The sequence below is a fragment of the Ovis canadensis genome, chromosome 13 (genome assembly GCF_042477335.2).
Source record: "Ovis canadensis isolate MfBH-ARS-UI-01 breed Bighorn chromosome 13, ARS-UI_OviCan_v2, whole genome shotgun sequence".
Classification (NCBI taxonomy): Eukaryota; Metazoa; Chordata; class Mammalia; order Artiodactyla; family Bovidae; genus Ovis; species Ovis canadensis.
The window spans coordinates 16,659,856-16,681,512 of NC_091257.1; the positions used below are offsets into that span (position 1 = coordinate 16,659,856).

At 37.0% G+C, this 21,657-nt stretch overlaps 1 protein-coding gene across 3 annotated transcripts in view; it reads left to right on the forward strand.

The window, feature by feature from the left end:
- PLCB1 (phospholipase C beta 1) overlaps positions 1-21,657 on the forward strand; it is an 877,017-nt gene that overhangs the window by 612,058 nt on the left and 243,302 nt on the right. For all 3 annotated transcript variants that reach the window (XM_069546383.1, XM_069546382.1, XM_069546384.1), the window contains 4 exons: positions 632-685; positions 1,692-1,767; positions 9,702-9,802; positions 11,027-11,193. In XM_069546383.1, the coding sequence (XP_069402484.1) occupies positions 632-685; positions 1,692-1,767; positions 9,702-9,802; positions 11,027-11,193 (398 nt within the window). The remainder of the gene's footprint in view (positions 1-631; positions 686-1,691; positions 1,768-9,701; positions 9,803-11,026; positions 11,194-21,657) is intronic.

A 21,657-nucleotide genomic window follows, 5' to 3' on the forward strand; every position in this document is an offset into this window, starting at 1 on the left:
GGATTGGGAGTAGGAGGAGAAGGGGACAACAGAGGATGAGATGGCTGGATGGCATCACCGACTCGATGGACATGAGTTTGAGTAAACTCCGGGAGTTGGTGATGGACAGGGAGGCCTGGCGTGCTATAATTCATGGGGTCGCAAAGAGTCGGACATGACTGAGTGACTGAACTGAAGTGAACCGAACTGAAGCTCTCCTGCGCCTTCTCTTTGTCTACACGCCCAGAAGCAGTGAAAGAGATAAGTGCAGTTTTATATTCACACAATGGAATACCATACAGCAATGAGAGAGAAAGATTCACAGTGAAAAACAAATACATGGATGGATCTCGAAAACATAATATTGAGTGAAAGAAGCCATAAAAGAGTGTGATTCTATTTTGTAAAGTGCAAAATTAATCTGAATGTTTAAAGGCAGGATAATGGTTTGCTCTTGGGGGACCAACTCTGGAAGGGGCATGAGAGGGGCTCCTGGGATTCTATCTTGATATGGGTGCTAATTGCAGAAACTTGGACAATAGGTGAAAATTCAGCCAACTGTACACATGAAAACGCCTTTTTCTATGCATTTGATTCTTCAATAAAAAGCTTTTTTTAAAAAATTAGACACTGTTCTCTGCTTCTCCAACAGGTATACTAAACTTAAGCTGCAAGTCACTCCAGAAGGACGCATTCCTCTCAAAAAGTAAGCCTTGTGAGCAATTCCCATTATTTTCTATTTCTGTTTCCTCAGAGACCTGAATCTGTGCTGTGGCTCTGCTCTGGTCCAGGGGAGCCTGGAGCTGTGTGGCCGCCAGGCCCTACGGTGCAGCTGCTTTCCTCACAGAGGCTTCCTGGGCTTCCTCCTTCCCTGTGGCATCACTTTCAAGGAACACCAAAGCAGGAAGGGGGTGGAGGGGATGGGAGACCTGTGCTGTTAAACCTAAAAGAACACCTGAAACCCAGATCTAGTCTAGGAATGGGAATTAGGCAACTGTGATGCCTCTTTCTTCTAAGATGACACTACCCTTGGAAGAAAGGGTTGCAAACTCAAATGTCAACAGAAGTTAGGCAGGGAACATCCATGACAAAGCAGGCCCAGGGGCAAGAAGGAAAACTGAAGAATGAAATCTGTCTCAAAGAGACAAGGATAACTCAGCTCTACCAGATTCCTCATGGGGCTGGTAGTTTCCGGGTGATAGATTTCCTAATGTTTCAATAGAACCCATAAATCCAAATTATTAAACGGTCCATTATTTAAGTTATATATTTTAAAGCAAAATCACTGACCAAAAAGTGTGCATTACTAGACCTGTATTCAGTCAAAAGCCTTCAACTTTTGACAGCTACCAGTGAGCTTCTGCTCATAAAAAGTTATTTATTAATAATAACATTAGCAGTGTACACTTTCAGAGCAGTGGGTAGCAGCTAGGAAACAAAATTGTTAAGGTATTTATTTTAAAGCTTAATACTAGAAGCATTTTTAATGCAATGTGTTTTAATCGGGTCATCATTGTCTCAAAATATTAATTTTCTGTTAGACACTTTGATTTTGAAAAGCACACACATATATCTTTCAGAGCACAGATGCTGATACTGGAGCAAGTGTTATATTTTAAGTCTTTACAGATGAGGGATGCCGAGGTTTGAGTGAGTAGGGTGTTGCAGCTGGCATCTGCAGCTCTCTCACCTGGCCTCCTTTCCCTTCACAGCATATACCGCCTGTTCTCAGCAGACCGGAAGCGAGTCGAGACAGCTTTAGAGGCTTGTAGTCTTCCATCTTCAAGGGTGAGCATGACGCCTTCCTAAAATTACCACTGCTTAATAGCTCTGGATAATCATACTAAAATGTATCATGCCCCAATATTACCCAAACATTTTTAAAGTTAAGGATATGACTTATTTGTTAATATTTACAATATATGGGTCTCTATATATCTTTTTCAATCCTGTAATCCCAGTATTTTCAATAAGAAAGCCCCTTGTTCTTTGTAAATTTTTTAAAAAATAACCAACTAACGCCAAAAATGTATTGGCAAAAAAATATTAACATTATCAAGAATTTAAGCTGCTCATTAATAACAAATCCTTTCTTGATTTTCCTTGAGGTATTAACTGATGATTAAGAATTATGATTAGGAGGATTTTAAAATATTAATTTCATTTTATCCCCCTTTTAAAAGTCTAGCTTTAAGACTGATAAGTTAATAAACAGAATGGCAGTACATTTTTATAAATAAATGTTATTTATGTACTGCAGGGCAGTGCTTAAAAAGCTTTGTCTCGGAAAGGTGCAGAATCAAAACATTTTGGATATTGCCTACTTTGCACCTAAGTAACAGATAGATGAGAGGACAAAGATGTGAGATGCTTTTGGTTTTTCGCCTTGAGGCACTTAGTATATGTTAACCTCCTAACAAAAGTAATTTGCCTTCCTTTAAATGAATTTCTACATACCTGGTTCTAAAACAATTTACTGTTGTTTCTGGGGTAACTGGGTATAGTGCATAAAACCTTTTTCTTGTCCTCTATGCAAAACACTCCTTTCTGTTACAAATTATTTTTATCCTGGTATCTAAGCAACAAGTAAGCAAAAATAACACTAATGCCCAAAGAAGAACCTCTGAGTCTCTTGAAACATACTGGCAACATTGAAGCTGCACTGAATGAAGTTGAGAAAACATTCTTAAATTGTGAATAAGTTATGAAAAGTGTCGAGAGCTGTTGCATTGGCCAGTTCTTACTGAGAATATTTTTGAAAAAAAAAAGAAACATATTAAAGACTTTTGTAGGTAACAGAAAAGAGAAGAGTGACTGTTTGCTGTCAGTTTTTTGCTGTCTGTGGAAAAAGTTGCTGATGCTGCAAACACTGGACAGAACTATGGAAGGGCTCCCCAAACATTTCCCCATCACTTTAATAAGCAAAAGAAAATGATCAAGCTTGTTATTATTGCTCTTTTGTTTCATGCTTTAGAGCCAGAAAGCTGTAACAGTTAAGATGCTGTCCTTGGCTCAACAAATATTTCTTTTTTAAAATTTGACCTGTAGTATTTTTTATTTTTTAATTGAAAAATCATTGATTTATGTGTGTTGATTATGCTCTACAGCAAAATGATTCCACTATGAATATAGATTTTTCCTATGCTATAAGTAGAGCATTGTTATTTATTTATCCTGTATATTAATATAATAGTTAGCATCTGCTAATCCCAAACCACTAATCCACCCCTCCCCCCATTTCCCCCTCACTTCACCTTTTCCCTTTGGTAACCCTAAATTTGTTTTCTATGTCTCTGAATCTGTTTCTATTTCATAGGTAGATTTATTTGTGCCATATTTTATATTCCATATATAAGTAAAATTATATAGTATTCTTTCTCTGTCTGTTTTATTTCACTTAGCATGACGCTCTCCAAGTCTATCCATGTTGCTGCAAATAGCATTATTTCATTCTTCTTTAAGGATGCATGGTATTCCACTATATATACCACATATATTCCACTATATTTTTATCCACATCTTCTTTATCCATTCAGACTCAAGGAGTATCTCTTGAGCTCTTACTGTGGGCCCTCCATCCCTGAGAATATGGTAGTGAGAAAAATGAATTCCAGTCCCAGATTCAAGGACACATTCTCTAGGGGTGCCAATTAAAAACTTCAACTGACACATGTAAATTGGGGGAAAACTCCATGAACAAATGGAATGGAGCATTGCTATTGAGAATAAGAGAAATTCATTCCAGAAAAAGAAAACTGTGTGCAGCACCCTGAGGCTGGAAAAAGTTTACCAGTTTAAGTAACTGTAAAAAATCACTGTATTTAAGCATGAAAAAAAAGCATGAAACATGAATTTAGAAAGAGGTGCAAAGAATTTGTTTCCTCTAAAGTTGCTCCCAATTTGACCTTTACCTGATTTGACCTAACATCTTGTGGTGGGGGAGGAGATAGAAAATGTTAACTTGTTACTATAAGTCTAGTTAAGGGAAAAAAGGAATAGAAGAAGCTGAATAGAAAATCAAATCCATCAATCAGTTCTCTGTAAATTACAACTTTCTAAACAATTGGATTCTGAGAATTCAGTCAATAATTACAAATTGAGTCTTTATAATCCACTGTGTCTTTTATTTATAGGTTTGCATTTTCAAACAGTGTCAACTGGAGACATTTTTAAAGGAAAATGAGATTCGAATAGCAGGAATTGGGTTTAAATTGAAACGATATTTATCTTTAGTAAATTAAATGTTATGACAATTTTCTGAAAACAAATTGGAGATTTAAAAAAAAATCAACCTCCATCATAAAGTTTTTAAAGCTCATTATTCATAGTAAAGTATACTCTACTTGGAGGAGTGGTAGAATTAGATGCTGTGAAAAGATCTATATGGGGTGGGAGGTGGGAGGGGGATTCAGGATTGGGAGCTTGTATACACCCGTGGTAGATTCATGTCAGTGTATGGCAAAACCAATACAGTATTGTAAAGTAAAATAAAGTAAAAATAAAATTAAAAAAAAATAAAAAAATTTTTAAAAAAAAAACCAAAATCAGTTTCAGAGTGAGGAAACACATGTTTCCTGGAACTGGCTATATATTTTGAATCTTTGCTGTAATTTCATATCTACAGAACAGTGGCTCTAGAGAATATCTCCTAATTACCAAAGGTATACTAACAAGGGGTGTTTTAGACACTTCACAGAAGAAAAGGTTACACAAATGGTAGATGGTATTAATTACAGTACATATCAGGGAGCCTCATATAGCCAGTGGTTGTGCAAACTCATTTGAAAGGAGCCTGATGCTGGGAAAGGTTGAAGGTGGGAGGAGAAGGGGATGACAAAGGATGAGATTGGTTGGATGGCATCACCGACTCAATGGATATGAGTTTGGGTAAACTCCGGGAGTTGGTGATGGACAGGGAGGCCTGGCGTGCTGCAGTCCATGGTGTCACAGAGTCAGACACGACTGAGAGACTGAACTGAACTGAACTGTTCAACTAGGTTTAATTGTGTTCTGTAAATAGATACATTACCAGAAATACTGTGGACATCCTGTTGTGATTTTTTAAACATTATCTTTGTGCACATTGTTAGGGATAATTAATGTGCTTGAACTTGTATCCTGACCAACATGATCCATTGAAATAACACACTCCTTAATGGGTACTCCTTTAGCTATTTCAATTGCTTGTTAAAGTTACCTTAATTGTTAAAAAGTAGTACTGTATGTAAAAAGAGAGGTAAAACAATGACTGTCTTCTATTAATAATCCAAATATATATTTCAGTGAGAACTTTGAGACCTTTCCATATTCATAAAATTGCTACTTTGCCCACAAGCTTTCTGAGAACAGAAAATAATTTACTTGCACCAAATTCCCTTTGATTTAAGGCTTTTTCAACTTGAAAAAAAGCTCAGTGACATTTGGAGTCACATTATAATCTTTGCATAGCACTGGCCTTTTAATGAAGAAAATAGGAATAAATCTATGTATTTTTTTAATAATAAATTTTACTATAGCTATCAATATACATGTAATACTACCCCCCAAAAAAGTGATTATTTTGGATTTATATATTTTAGTAAAGAATAGTATGAATGAAATTTACAAAAGAACTTCTCCCAGAATAACTGCAATATGTTGCCTTTCTCCTATACCTTATACCCAGAATGTAAATCAGAAATATAGTTACTTATTCAGCTGTGAATCTTAAAATCACTAATACACAATTCCATTTTAGAACCACATTAAGTATTTGGTTCATTATCAGTAGCTTACTTGTAATTATTTCATGTCCTCTCTGGCTATAACTTTTGTTTTATCTCTTTAGAACAAAAATATTAAAAGCAGGTTGAAATACTGAATTTATTGGAAAATGATTCATTTATTAGGCAAGATAAAATGTGCATGTGGACTCCTTATTCATTAGAGTCCAATGAAATTAATATGTTTTAGAATAACACTTCTGAATGCTAAATACTTATTTATTACAGAGTATAAATACTTATTTATTACAGAGTATAAATAAGAAAATACAAACAATATCCAAAAACTGGCATGAAATGTAGTTTTCTGGATTACAGCACGAGTTGAGGAATCAAGAAACCTTAATTTAAAACATAGCAAACCTGCCCCCACCAACTTGATGTCAGAGACAAGTTTTGTAAACTCCCATCTCCTTAATGTTTGTATCTGTAAAAGGGATCACTAACCATTCCAACCTCATAAAGCTGACAAGGAGTTAAAGCATTCAGGTAAACCTCCTGGAACTATATGCTTAGCATATAGTAAGTGCTCAATGAATATTTATTCTTATTATCCTCTGAGAATTATTTATATGCATATACATGACTTTCTCTCTTTTTCATGTACATGTATTTTTTTCCGGATTCTTTTTTTTCCCTTATAGATCATCATGAAATATTGAGTATAGTTCCTTGTCTATGCAGTAGGTCCTTGTTGGTTATCTATTTTACACACAGAAGTGTGTGTCTATTAATCCCAAGCTCCTAGTTTACCCCTCCTTGCCTTCTCCTTTGGTGACCATAAGCTTGTTTTCTATGCCTCCAGGTTTATTTCTGTTTTGTATGTAAGTTCATTTGTATCATTTGTTAAGATTCTACATATAAATGATATAATATTTGTCTTTGTCTGGCTTACTTCATTTTGTTATTTTTAATTTGGCATGTAGATATTTCATAACCTGTTTTTGGAATCTGGAAATGTAAACACCACCAGTACTACCTTCAAGTTGTACTGAAGGTAGATTCTTTGTATTCAGCCATAGAATTGAAGGAACTTCATTTTTAATGAAAATACTTTGTAGTTTCTGGAATAAATGGGCCTGATTCAGACTGTATTGGCCTTCTTAATCCTTCCTCCAATAAAGTTTGATAGTAATGGCAACAAATAATCATTGATAATCTGTTTTGTCTTGGAGGCATGATGAGGTAAACGAAGTCCTGGACCACAAGACAGATCTAAGGTCCGGTGCCATATCCTGAGTGAATTCAACAAATATTCATTAGGTGTATATTATCTGCCAGGCATTATTCTGGAGACACAAAGGAATTAAATAAGATAGTGCACTTTGTGCAAAAACACACCGTCTAGTCGATGATCAGAAATATAACAACTACAGGAAAACTGTGTAGTGGATTCTATAGAGAAGGGATATGAAGGTGGACTGCAGACACACAGAGCAAGAATGTATCATCTCTACCTGGTTGGTTAAGAAGTGTTCACAGAAGAGTATTTGACGTTTTGGTATGCTCTTGAGCATCGTCCTTGGATTTCGTCCTGCTCAAACTTGGCACAATGAGTCAGTTCTATCCACTTTACCAAACCATGAGATCCAGGAAAATAAAAAATGTGAATGATCTTTGCACACTCCAGCCTTATTTAAAATGTAAGGAACTGTTAACTGACCATAGCTTTTCCCTCAATATCTCCTCCATATTCTTTCACTTTAGCTTTCAGCCATGCTCATTTCAACTTATTTCTCCAAAATGTTTTCCCCTCATTTTCACCCGCTGACCCCAAAGGGTATCCTCATCAGTCAAGTTGGGCAAAAGAGAAAATGAAACTGCATTGAAACATTTCCCTGTTTCTAGGTGCTAACATCTGACTGGCAATAAAAGTAATACTGTGTTTATTCAGATTATTTCATCAATGTGTCCCCTCTAATAAGAAGTTCTAATTTTTAGATAGTAAATAGAAAAATAGAGTTTTAGTAAAGCATGTCATTTTATGAAATGATGTGTATGGACTCTTTTTAATTGAATCTGATCTCTTATGGGAAGCATATTTGCTATCAACTTCCACCTTTTTCAAAAATTACATTCATTCATTTGGTAAATATTTACTGTGGACCTGCTATATGTTACAGAGATTGAGCAGTTAACAAGCAACACACAGGTCCTAGTTTGTGTCAGTCTGCAGGTTAGCAAGTAACACAGAAAACTGTACAATTGGAGGCGCAAAACAGTTAAATAAGAACTGAAACAGGAGACAAGCATGGTGTGATAGTAGCACAGACTGGAAATTAAAACCTGGTGTAGGAGGAAGAGGTTTTAAGCTAAGACAAGAAGGAAGAAAAATAAAGGAAGTTGGCAAGAAAAGGAAGACAATGATTGATACCTTAGACAAAATCTGCTTGTATGCTTTTAGTGAGATCAGGAGGAAGGGAAGTTGAGTGAGCTCTAAATAGTAACTAAACAGTGGGGAGTATAAGAGAACAAATTTGGGGTTCATCAACTCCAGTAAAGCCTGATGCTTGAGTTGGCCAAACGAGGCACTGAGTATTTCCTTGAGATTTGTTTTTAAATCTCTCTTCCCTGTATCTCTGAGCCAGAGAATATGATAGCAATGCTCATTGTTGGCTATTTTCAAAGCTACTTATAAGAGACTCAGAGAGTGTGGCAATTAAAAAAGTATACATTCAAAAGGATTTCTCTCACTTTATAAATTAAATGGAATTTTGGAAACCTGTTCATAGGTTAAAATTTTCCCCATTTTATGAGTGGCAAAACATCATGAAACAATATGTTGGAATTTCCTTCTTGGAACTGGCTCCTTGTACTCATGATTTCAAAGTTAGTGTTCAGGTAACTGAGCTTAACCATTTAATGCTTCTTGCTATATATAAATGATATGAATTGTTTGATTGTCTCAAAATGCTATTTTGCAAAACAGATTTTTTTCCTGCTCTATAAATCAATTTAATAAAGAAAATGTTATTTTATGTGTTCATTTCTCAAATATAGGACTCCTGCTGTTTGCCAAGTGGCGAGCTGTTTTCTTATCTGTTAGCAAGCAGTGTGGTCTCAGACAATATTTTTTAGATACTTCTATAAAAGTATATTTACAAAAACATGAATATGGTAAAAGGAAGGATGTTTTCTTTAAGGGCTTAAAAATAAAAATAATCACATAAACACATACCCAAAATAGGAAAAGCGGCATGAAGAGTGTCCTTCCTGTTAACAAATGCTGGAATACATGCTTCCAGTTTCCATGGCAGCCGCACTAAACAGAAAGTTAAGTCACAGAAGTCAGTTTTTATATCAGTGACTTGCTTTCTAAACAGTAGAACTGAAAGGAATCAGTGACAAATAATGACTGGTGTCCTACTTATGAAAACTGTGTTGCAACTTATCAGTTTACTTAAGAAAGAAAGAACACTGTTTAAAAAAAAAAAGACACAAAATTGGAATCTTATGTTTTCATTTTGAAAATATCTTTCTCCAGGTTCTTGAAAGAAAAATACATTCATTCAAAAGTCTCCTAAACAGCGCATAAACAATGTGAATGTTCTTCACGCCACTGATCTGTACACTTAAAAGTGGGGAAAATGACATATTTAAGTTCTGTATATTTTATCACAATTAAAAATGAGATTAAAGTCACCAGGAAAAGCAACCTAAAAGAAAAAACTTGCTGAACAGATCATGTTTCACTAGGTCTAACTTACTTTAGAAATTGCCTTAACATCCCTTCAGAAGGAGAAAACTCTTAAGCTTACAATATAATGAGAAAACAGAAAATGAGCTTTTGATACCTCAAAAACTAGTGTCCCTGTAATGCTAGCCCCATAGATGCTTTTTGAATGCTTACCCTGAGCTCTTAAAAGAAAAGAAAGAGGGAAGGAGGAAAGAGAGACAAAACAGGGAGGAAAGATAATGAAGAAAAAGACCATTTACTGACCCTCTTATTTTATTCCCCAGAATGATTCGATACCTCAAGAAGATTTCACTCCTGAAGTGTACAGAGTTTTCCTGAACAACCTTTGTCCTCGACCTGAAATTGATAACATCTTTTCCGAATTGTAAGAGAATACATTTTAACCCATTTGTTCCTGCTTACAGTGGTACTCAGTGGTACTCAGTGTGGCTGTAGCAAAGTGGTAGAGGGAGATGTCTTAAATTCTTTGTACAATGAGTAACAGCAGTGTTTCTGCATCATTTGTTGGAGACAATCACGCATTCCTACCTCTGAGGTTCAGTCACTGCTTGTAATGAGTGAAATTTGCTGTGACTTATTGCAGGGTGTCATTGTCTTAATATTCTCGGGGGTCTCTGCATAGTTTGAAGACTATGGCTAGAACTGAGCGGCATGTAGGCAAGAGTCTTTGCAGAGATAGACTCATGTTGTAGAAAGAATGCTGAACCGGGAACCTGTCATCATGTTTCTCTGCATTGCATCAGTGAAATGAGAATTTCAGATCACTAAAACCACCCCCTGGCTGAAAAGTATTTGCTTTTATATTAGAAATTATACAGACATTACTTTTTGTAAATGATTTTTTTTTTAAGAAACAAATCAAAACACCAAGGCAAATATGGGGAAGTAGCAATTTAACCTTCTTGATATAGTGAAATCTACATGCTGACAGACCAATCCAAAATTGATAAGCTAAATAAAGATTTTTTTCATATGGAAATCAAGCACAGTACTTTGCTGAGTTCATTGCCATCAGTTATTGATAGAACATCTGCAACATCTGTGCCACTGAACTTGTCTTTGGGTGTCACAGGGTTGAAATGGGAAGTTTGAATCACACGACACTGCAGAGTTATAGACTCTTGCTAAAGCATAATTTTAATGAAAAGGAGAATGTGCCCAATCATATTGGTTCTTTTTAGTAATGGGTAATAAATAAATCTTTAGGTTGATTAAGCAGAATATGAGAAATTGATGACTAAACCAGTTTAGCATCATAATCAAAACAGCAACCCATAACCTGTGTTGCCTTGAGAGCGCAGCACCTTCACACAGAACGCATGCTCCCTGCTGTGGTTTTCTTTTGTATCTGGTATAGTTCAAGGGCCTTGGGATTTGGTGGCAGTCATTGCAAAGTGTTTGCATCCCACAGAGATACAGCGGTTGTGATGGAGCAACGCAATGTGTTTAGGGCAAGATAGGAATTCCAGTATACCATGCTCTTGCCAGGTATGGCAGGCGATTATTTCTACAGCACTGCTAAATGCAAATATATGCATGAGACTTGACAGAAAAACCTGCTAATTTCCTGGTGTTTAACTGTTTTTAGTGGTGCCAAAAGCAAACCATACCTTACAGTTGATCAGATGATGGATTTTATCAACCTCAAGCAGCGAGATCCCCGGCTAAATGAAATACTTTACCCACCTTTAAAGCAAGAGCAAGTCCAAGTGTTGATTGAGAAGTATGAACCTAACAACAGCCTCGCCAAAAAAGGTCAGTTCGGGTCAGTTCACTTTTTCCCACAACAGAATGAGGCTCGAGTTCTAACTGTGAGTGGGCCACTCTTCATAGTCACGGACATCAAGGGTCATTTAGGGTTTTTGGTTTTTTTTTTTAAGTTTGGTATGTGATGTTTATCTGGTGGCTCATTTGGTAAAGAATCTGCCTGCACTACAGGAGACCTGGGTTTGATCCCTGACTTGGGAAGATCCCCTAGAGAGGGAAATGGCAACCTGCTCCAGTATTCCTGCATGGGAAATCCCATGGACAGAGGAGCCTGGTAGAATACAGTCCATGGCGTCCCAAAGAGTCGGCCACGACTGAGCGACAAAGCCATCACCATCGCTATGTGATGTTTGTGATGATGTGTATGTAACATTATTTGGGGGACTTCCCAGTCGGTGCTCATGGTGAAGAACCCACCTGCCAATGCAGGAGACTTAAGAGATGCGGGTTCAATCCCTGGGCTGGGAAGATCCCCTGGAGGAAGGCATGGCAGCCAACTCTGGTATTTTTACCTGGAGAATCCCCTGGACAGAGGAACCTGGTGGGCAACTGTCTATGGGTTCGCAAAGAGTCAGACACGACTGAAGTGACTTAGCGTGCATGCAACATTGTTTTTTAAATGTCTAATCATTTGTTTTGTTTTAAATTTTCCCCATGACTGGATGCATCTTTCTTCAGACAGGTACTCACTGTCTTAAAGATTGCCCTTTTGGTTCTGTTTCTAGTTCTGTGACATGATCCACAGATATTTCTAAATCACTAAAACTGAAGAGAATATTCAATCCATTAGAACCTTATCTTATTCTAGCTTACACTATTGAATTTTTCCACTTGAAACAATATTTTAAACTTTGTCCCTCTGTGCTTAAAAAAATTAGTGTTTGTAAGGGGAAAAAACTGGTATCAGATAGATGAACTAAATTGCCTGAAAGTTATTGAGATATTTATATCTTTGATTCTGGAGAAAAGATTTGTAAAAATAAGATCATGAAAATTCAGTTTCAAGGAGTTTCTAATTGTATTAATATATGGCATCATTGTCTCTGAACTGGATCATCAGTTCTCCCTTTATCACTAGTGACCAAGTCTCATCTGGATTGAAATTCCTTCACTGAGAAAAACAGTATATTACTGATGTTACTGTAAATTTCCTAGATATTGTCCAACTTGGACAATATTCCATAAGGAGTAAAGAAAATAAAGTGAAATTAAATAATTATTAAAAAGAAATAGATTGCCTGTTAATATGCAAGCAATTCATAAGTAACAGTCAGCTCTGGCAAGCTTATGGTCATTAATAAGAATAGTTATCATAAAAGTAAATTTAAAAGTTATTTTAGCATATTGCCTTTTTTCTGGAACTAGTCCTGTAAATGAGAAATGGAAGTATTCATTAATATCAAAGTAATATCTTATTATGAATTCTATTCTACATGTTATTAGTTGAGAATTTAGAGATGATTTACTTTAGTTCTTAGTTTTATTGCTTTACATATTTTCATCCTAGTCTAAGTCTCTTTGTCAGGCACTTTGCCTTTGTTGTAGCATCATTCTTACCGTTGCTGACGTCGAAGGAAACGACTGGCCCAACAGCACATGCTGGTGTTGCCAGGCCAGCCCTCCAGCCTCCTCAGATCTGGTGCTCTTTCTTCCCTGATGCCATAGAGTTGGGAGTTCTCCCTATCATTAAACCAGAGACTCCTCAGAAATTTCTCATGGATAGCTTGACAGTTCCCTTCTGAAATCCAAACTTCACCAAAAATAACTAACAGTGTTTTAACAAGTCCGACAAGACTTCTAAAAACAGCCCATGACACCAGGAAAACAAAAAGCTTTTGTGAAACCAATGAGGCACTTCAGAATCTAAACTGTGCCCTTTTTTCATCCCCTCACACCACGCTGCTGATGGTCCATACTTCATCTAATGTGTGACACCCCCATATGTGACTCAGACAAAGTAGAGGATACAAAGGAAAATATTCTGATAGGTTGTTGTAAAACTCTGTCATCCGGGAGAAACCAATTTTGATTCTAATGGAAATTAAGATTAGACTCTTGCAGATGCAACAGTGTTTAGTCCCGTTTTACAGCCATACTAGATATAAATTATATAATCATGCAGACATATATAGTTCAGGTATATTTAATACAGCAACTCTGGGGACTTACCTGGTGGTCCAGTGGTTAAGACTCCATGCTTCCACTGCAGGGGGTTTGTGTTCAATCTCTGGTCAGGGAATTAAGATCTCATGAAACAAAACCAGTAAATAAATAAATAAAATTTAGGAAATAAAATAGCAATTTAATTTATTTTTCCACAACTTTGTTTTTTCTACACCTTAATATGGTAATTGATTGTGAGTCTCCATGTCAGCCTTGATGTGATTTTTTTTTTCAAGTAGGAAAGGAAAATTTAATATATTAATAGAAGAGTCTTTTGATCTAAATGAAAATTTATGCTTTACAGAGTGGTAAACACACTTTTCTAAAATACAGACGATAAATTATTTTTCATAACCACGGTATTCGTTTCTCAATCCCAAAACTTCAATAGGAAGATGAACTTGTAATGTCTCACACCAAGTCACTTTGTTTGCTGCTTTGGCTCTGTTTATGTGAACAACAAAGATTAGAGAAGATTGTTTTGTTTTTCTAGCAACTGATGTAACATTGTCAAAAGGATAACAATTTTGAAATATGTGTTTGTAGTAATAAGAAATAGTTGGATTAGACCTCAATTTTTTAGTACCCAAGACTTTGAGATATTTTTTCCAAAATTTTTTCAAAGTTTTATTTGACTTTGCAGTTCATATTATTTGATGTTTGACTTTTAACGTATTTTTAGGAACTCCTTTATATGTCCAACAAAGTACATTTTAATAAAGTATTTATTGTATGGCTTCACTGATTGATATGCAAGGAAATTAGCTTTCATTTATTATGTGACTTTCAGAATATACATTATCATTTTGCAAAGAAGGAAACCAAGTCTTCGAGATCAAATGACTTACTTAAGATCTCATACCAAGATACTCTTCAAAAAAGCAGTTTTTAATTTTCAGTCAGTGAGCTAATATCTTTTGTTAATTAATTTATTTTATATTGATGGATGGTTACTTCACAGAATTTTGCTGTTTTCTGTCAAACCTCAACATGAATCAGCCACAGTTATACATATATCTCCTCCCTTTTGAACCTCCCTCCCATCTCCTGCCTCATCCCACCCCTCTAGGTTAATACAGAGCCCCTGTTTGAGTTTCCTGAGCCATACAGCAAATTCCCATTGGCTGTATATTTTACATATGGTAATGTAAGTTTCCATTTTAATCAATAAACACCTAAGAGAATAAGTAGTGAAATTTAATATTATATTTTTTTCTGTTGTACTTCACATTTTGCCTAGTTCTTCAAATGTGTTCAAGCATTAATTAAAATGACCCCCAAACTCAGTCTCATTAATCTGAAAAAAAACCACTTCCATATTTGCCTTTATTTGATATAAAATGATGGGAGTAAGATACATACAGAATATACAAGCATGCATGCTAAGTTGCTTCAGTCAGGTCCAACTCTTTGTGACCCTATGGACTGCAGCCCATCAGGCTCCTCTGTCCATGGGATTCTCCAGGCAAGAATACTGGAGTGGGCTGCCATGCCCTCCTCCAGGGGATGTTTCCCACCCAGAGATCGAACCCACATCTCCTGTGAATCTTGCATTGGCAGGTTGGTTCTTTACCACTAGCACCAACTGAGAAGCCAGAATATACATATATAATAACAAAAATACACTTATACTCTCTGATATCAAGAAATGTATTCTAAAGTTAGGTGTGAAACAAATAGGCAACACACAAACTTGACATATGCTAAGGTTTAGTATTATGTGCATTTTATGTAATTTCAACATAGAGGGTAATTTTTATTTAAGTGGAAAACTTTGAATGTAGCTAAAAGCCTAATGGCTAAGACTGAGCATATGTAAGCTGACTGATGGCACAGCACCTGGAAGCATGAAGTGAAAACCTGGAAGAGCTGAGCACTGGTGATGCTCTGTGCTGCTGTCATCAGTGTGTCATCCACATCCCACGCTGGAGTTTTGGTCTCTGTGGCTATGCACTGGTTATAAATAATTGGAAGGTTTCTGTGCTGTCTAAGGCCAAACGTTCATGTGTTTGGGTTGCACAGAGTTGGAATCTTGTTGCAGAAGCTACTGTTCTCAAGGGAGTTAGATTAATTTCTACAATTTAAAATCACCCACTAAAAAATTCATGTGACTCCAAGTCAGCAAATGTTTCTTCCTTACCATGTTGTTTGTACTTAAGGCCTAACTATGCTTAACATAGGGCTACACAATGACCCCTGCCTCTAGTGAACGGTCATGAATGTAAGTTTGAAGACTAATGTTTCTTAAACTGTTAATTTTTTTATCACTTAAATTCTTTAAAAGGAAGGCAGTGAGTAAAATTCATATGAAAAATGAAATATTTGTACTGGTACCTTAGGTAACAAACTACAGACCTCTAGATTCAGCAGTTATGTCTGTGAAAGAAGACCAAATACTGTTTAAGCTGCCAAACCAAAAGAAAACAGTTTAATTTGCTCATACTTTTATTCTTCTGTGAAAAACAGTTGTTCGTAAGTATTTGTTAAGCAGTTGAATTAATATAGTAGATTATAACATTAGCAAATGTTTCAAGGTAATTTTCTTTTTCAACATGTTCTTTCCCTTAAATTTTTACCAGGTGTGGCATATGAAAGCTTCCCTGCTTTGTTGCAATTAAATTATTAATATACTGTGAGTTAATAGCTTAATAGGTGAACTCAAAATGAATAATAGCAGAGCTATTTTGTTTTAAACCAAGCAAATAGAAGTTCAGATATAGAAAGCATTTTTGTTCCAAATCCACCTACACTTAGAAAAAACCTCATTGTATTTTCCATATCATTTTAAGAAACTCCTGCAAGTGAACTATATTGTGTCATTATCATCAGCAGCAAGAAGCACTCAGAGTGTGCTATATTGGGCACTGGGTTTGGGAGTCTTGCCGACTGCAGTATTAGATGGAACTCCTTTAGCTGAAAAATGACAAACTTAACTGAAACTGAAGCACAGAAAGAAATTAATGCATATAAACATATATGCTTATAATTAGTGCATAAAGGCAAAAAGCAAGTGTGTTAATGACTTGCAGCATAACTATATCCAGGGACTCAAATGATGTCCTCAAGACCCATCTTTCATCTCCCAGTGATGTTCTCTGTACTGACTGTAATTCTTGGGCAAACTCCCCTGGCAAGATAGCCACCAGCAGCTCCAGGCCCGCCAGTCTCAGTATGTAGAAACTCCTCTTATGCATAGTTCCATCAAAATCCCAGAAACCAGAGCATGGCTTAACAGCCACCCAGGACCACTCCTGAACTAGGACCCCTGTGGCCTGGAGGATGGAGTATACCAATTGGACAAACACTGGTCACATGACTCCCCCTAGAGCCAGTAAAGAGTCAGATACCTAAACTACTTGGACTGAGAGTGGGAGAGAGGTGGTTCCCTGAAATTCAGCCTGGGTGTGCTACCTGGAAAAAAGACTACTCACCAGGCAGATAGAACAGCTGGTCTCACTAAAACTGGTCAGAAATCAACAACTTATCATCACTGTTTATCCACCTATTATGATACCTTAAGAAGCCATTAAAACCTTTGACCGTTTCCACCCCCTAGTTTGCTCATCTTTGAAAATATTCTGAGAGATTTACTGGAAGAATTAAATAAGTTGCTAATGATAAGAAGGTTGCATATCTTAACTGTTGCCCATTGAACTCTTGTTGGTCTGAACTAATGAAAAAATAAGAATTAGTATTTATGCCAAATAATTTCAACCCATTTATGGGCCTGAAAGTGAGATTCAGTGCACTGGGCAAGACTTTCCAGAATGCTGCTGTGTCTTGGCTAACAGGCTTATTTAACTTATTGCAATTAATAATAAATTAGACTCATTTGATGATGAAACCTGAAAAAACATGGCAAGTCATTTCTGTGCAGAAATGTTCATTTCTGACTCAATAAATATTTTATCTATATTTGTATTAAAGTTAAATTATAATTATATTTTAAAGTATAAGGATTTATACTGGAATCTTACTATTTACTTTATCACTTAATTTTCCTGCTAGAATTTTAAAAATCATTATTTTCTCAGCACCATTTTTTTTTACTAGGTAGAAGTTATCAAAATGATGATTATTTTTATAAATCTGTATTATTTATCCTCAAGAAGTAAAACATGCCACAATTTAAAAAAGAAGCTGGTGTTGTGTTATGGACTTGTCTTGTTGAACTTCAGGTTCCTCATCTGTAAAATGGGATGATACCAACACTAGTAAACATCAGTGCTCATCCCATATCCCTTGGCATTCACGGTTCCATTTTAGTCCGCAGCATCTTCTGCAACTCTCCAGGTCTTTCTCTCAGCCCAACTACAGCCAGCCTCCAAGTGTCCAGGACTTCATATCCCCAGGAGTAAATTTCCCTCGGGAAGTAGTACCTCTCTTCCTTGCCCACTGTGTGGGACAGTTGAATAAGTATTCTCTGTATCCTCCAAAGCTCTCAAGTAGGTTTGAAACCCAGTTACCAACAACTGTAACCTACTTTATAAAATTCCCTTTATTAGCTGCCTTTTCTTCCCTTCTTATTTCCCCACTCCCCTTAACTGTTAATTCCTAGGTTATCTGCCACTATTGCACTCAAATTCTTATCTCAAAGCCTACTTTTAGAAGAACCTAAACTAAGGCAAACACTTTTCTCCAAATGGCCTTAACAGAATCTAAAGTGAAAGATGGGTAAGGTCAGTGTAGCTGAACACTGAGAGGAAAAAAAATAAATGAAGGGCTGTGCTCACGGCTCATCCTTTCTCACCTGTCACTAAGGTCTTAGCTGTTATCACTCCTGAAGTCCTGGCTCGAAGCCTCAAAATTACAGGATCTCTTGTCTACAAGCAACTTATCCTTTTAGCCCCATCTCACAGGTGGTAGAAGAGGCAGCTAAGGAAGTAACAATGTTGAGAGTAAAACTGTATTTTCTGTGTCCCAGTGCGGACTTCTCTGCACTACTCTGGACTCCACGTGGAGCCCTCTGTTAGGACTTGCTCAGAAAAGGCAGTGTCACCTGTTTAGAAGTTAGTAATTTGCATCCATAGCAGTAGTTCTCAGATCGCCATTGACACAGCATACTTTCATTTGTGTCTGTTTCTTCTAATAATGGCTCACTCATTGGTCAATGTGTAAAAACACCTTTCGGTTTTTCCAACCAGTAGAAGCACTGTTTGGTTGAATTGGGGATCATGCATTGCTGCTGAAGACAGCTGCCCTACTCTTGTTTCCTCTTCTGCTCCATACCTTCCTCGGAAGGCACTTCTGCCAAACCCCAGGAGATTCAAGATGCTCAGTTTAAAACCATTTTCTGGAGGAGATATTGACTGGCCTAATGATCTGTCTCACCATCAAGGTGGCATTCACTTAAATATTTTTATATGGATGATCTGTGCAGCACTACAAGAAATAAAAGAGCAGAAATGAACTCAAATAAGATAGTTTTTCTTCCCAAAAGACAAAGACAGATAAAAGCTGTGTGACAAAGCCAGTTCTTTTCATGCCTTAATTAAGTTCCTATGCTGAGAAAGCTGCTGAAAAGCCACTCTAATATTTTACTGATTATGATCCCCTTTAAATCCCACCTATTGACTTTCTAGCCTCTGTGGAAGGTCATAGAAGAATGACATTAGCTTCTGTGAGTATTCCAAGCTCCTCTTAACTCTGTGTTTCGTCTGTTCATAGACTTCTCTGAAATATTTGAGATTGGCAAAAATGAAAAAAAATGTTTTTTTCTAGAGAGCCATTATGAGTCCATTGTTTGTTAGTTCACTTGGTAACTTCCTTGGATTTCCTTTTCTGATTGCATTTCCTTGTTTCCCAGGAGGCAGGAAGTGGGCTTGAGGAAGGCAAATGCCTGGTCCAGGAGTCCTGGTCTTTTTCTCTCAGTAACCTCAGTGTCTGCTAAGAATCACAACTCTAGCCAGAAAGCCACAACTGGGTTCATTCACAGCTGAAATGGCCTCTGTTCAGAAAACAACCAGTCTGGTTGTTTATATGATAAAAGACAAAAACAAATGCAAGTTTTAAAAGGTGGGGAAGGGAATTGGTAGTGTATTCCAGCCCAGTCTGCCAAGTCTTTTTAAAAACCTCTTTCCCTCATCAGATTATGCCTTCCCAAGATATGTTGCCATTGCATGTGAGAACTATTGGGACAAAGCAGATAATGGCTGTTTTCCTCTAGATCTCTAGTGCTCCCATCTCAAAAAAGCATCAGCAGTCAGTATTACATCTTTTCCCTTCTCAGCAGGGGTAGGGATGGAGGCCAATGACTCAGTTAGAAGAAACAGCTTAGCAGTCACACTGTGCTGTAGAAAGGCCTTGAAGCCACAGGCACTTGGCCCCAAAGTGTGCCAGAGCTGAGTTTGGCTGATAGTTGATTTTATACCAAATAAGTGGGAAGGAAATTGAATGCAAAGGGAATCAACTCCATGGAAAATATATGATGACCACAAGGAAGCCAGATGAAGTGAGCTGCGTACTATCTACCCTAATGCTTCACAAAAAAGCTGAAATATATGCCATGGCAAAGGGTGAATTAATGTCAGAAAGCTGAGACTGACCAATAATTTCATTCATTCATTGTAGAGATGGTAGGAGGCCTGTCTCTCTGAACCAGTGCCATCTGTAGGACTCCAGTTACAGAAGCAAAATGACCTGCAGAGTAGGGATAGCACTGTTTTAAGAAGACAAATGAGGATGTTTGTAAAAAATCAAACTCTCACCTAACACTCTACCTTAAATGTAGAAAAGGACCCTAAAATGCTTCTTATTCATGTTGCTACTTCTCTTTGTTTAGATTCTTCCAGAAGCTGATTCTGGGAAAAGAATCGAAAGAGTTTATTTGAGATGTGATCCCAGATAGCACAAATAGAGTAATATAGGAAGTGAGAATGAAGAGAGTAGGCAGCCATTAATAATGCATCATCATCTCAGTCCTGGGCAAAACCAATGTCCATCTTAACCAAGGAACATGACGTCCTGGTAGAGGATCTAGAACATTTTGGTTTCCTTTGTGTTATTGTCAGTGGGCTTCCCTGGTGGCTCAGATGGTAAAATTTGCCTGCAATGCAGGAGACCCAGGCTCGACCCCTGAGTCAGGAAGATCCCCTGGAGATGGGAACAGCTACCCACTCCAGTATTCTTGCCTGAAGAATCCCGTGGACGGAGGAGCACGGCAGGCTACAGTCCATGGGGTTGCAAAGAGTTGAACATGACTGAGATTCATTGTGAAGGGTCTCCTCTGATAGAGCAATGTGACGGTGCACTAATAAAATGTGATAGACTACCCTCTGTGTACCTCTAGCTTTAAATGATCAATCAGCCCTTATATAAATTTAGTGGGAAAAAAAACCACTCCAAACCCATCTTTAAGAATGTGGAGTTTTAATCTGGATTTTGTTCTTATCTAATCATGTCAACTTAAAAGAACTGTTTAATCTCACTCAGTCAAAGTTTATCTGTCCTGTTAAATAATAAAATGCTGTCTTACCTACCAAGTAGAACAGTGAGATGAAAAGAAATTGCAGATGTGAGAATACTTTGAAAAAGGGAAAGTGCTAATTCAAAGCGAGGTGTTATTTATTATTAAGAACTTTCATACAAACCACATTAATAAGTTCAGCTGAATGCAAGTAGAACTACAAACAGGGCCACAGAAGCCATGAGAGCTGGGTCATGAGGTTGATCTGCAGAACGCATATCCGTTTAGTGGATATTATCATTGGTATCTTAGGCTTATATTTTTATATAGTTATGGTTATAGAGAGAAGGAAATGACAACCTGCTCCAGTATTCTTGTCTGGAGAATCCCATGGACAGGGGAGCCTAGTGGGCTACAGTCCCTGGGGTCAGAAGAGTCGGACATGACTGAGTGACTAAAGAGAGAGAGAGAGAGCAGTTTTTGCCATCAAGATAGATTAAGAATGCATGACACTTTCCAACCTAAGATAAAATAATAATGTGTGAGGACATTCATAGAGTATAGTAACTCCAGGAATGGAAAGAAATGGGTAAAATAGATGAAGAAGCCAGCAAAGTTCACATACTACCTAAAAACACAGCTAGTTGGCAAACAGAAAAGTTTGTGCCTGAGAAAAGATAATTAAAAAGGGAGCATTTAATAGATTATTTCTGAAATCAGGCAAATAGATTTTGGTGAGCCCTGGGATACTGAACCATCTGCACTTACCTTCTCCTAGCTGGTCTAGCAGAACACACATCACAGTCACAGCACTGAGAACCAATATGAGCCAAGGAAATTAATTCTGAGGGCTCTGCTTGGAAATGGTTTTAGGAGGTGCTAAG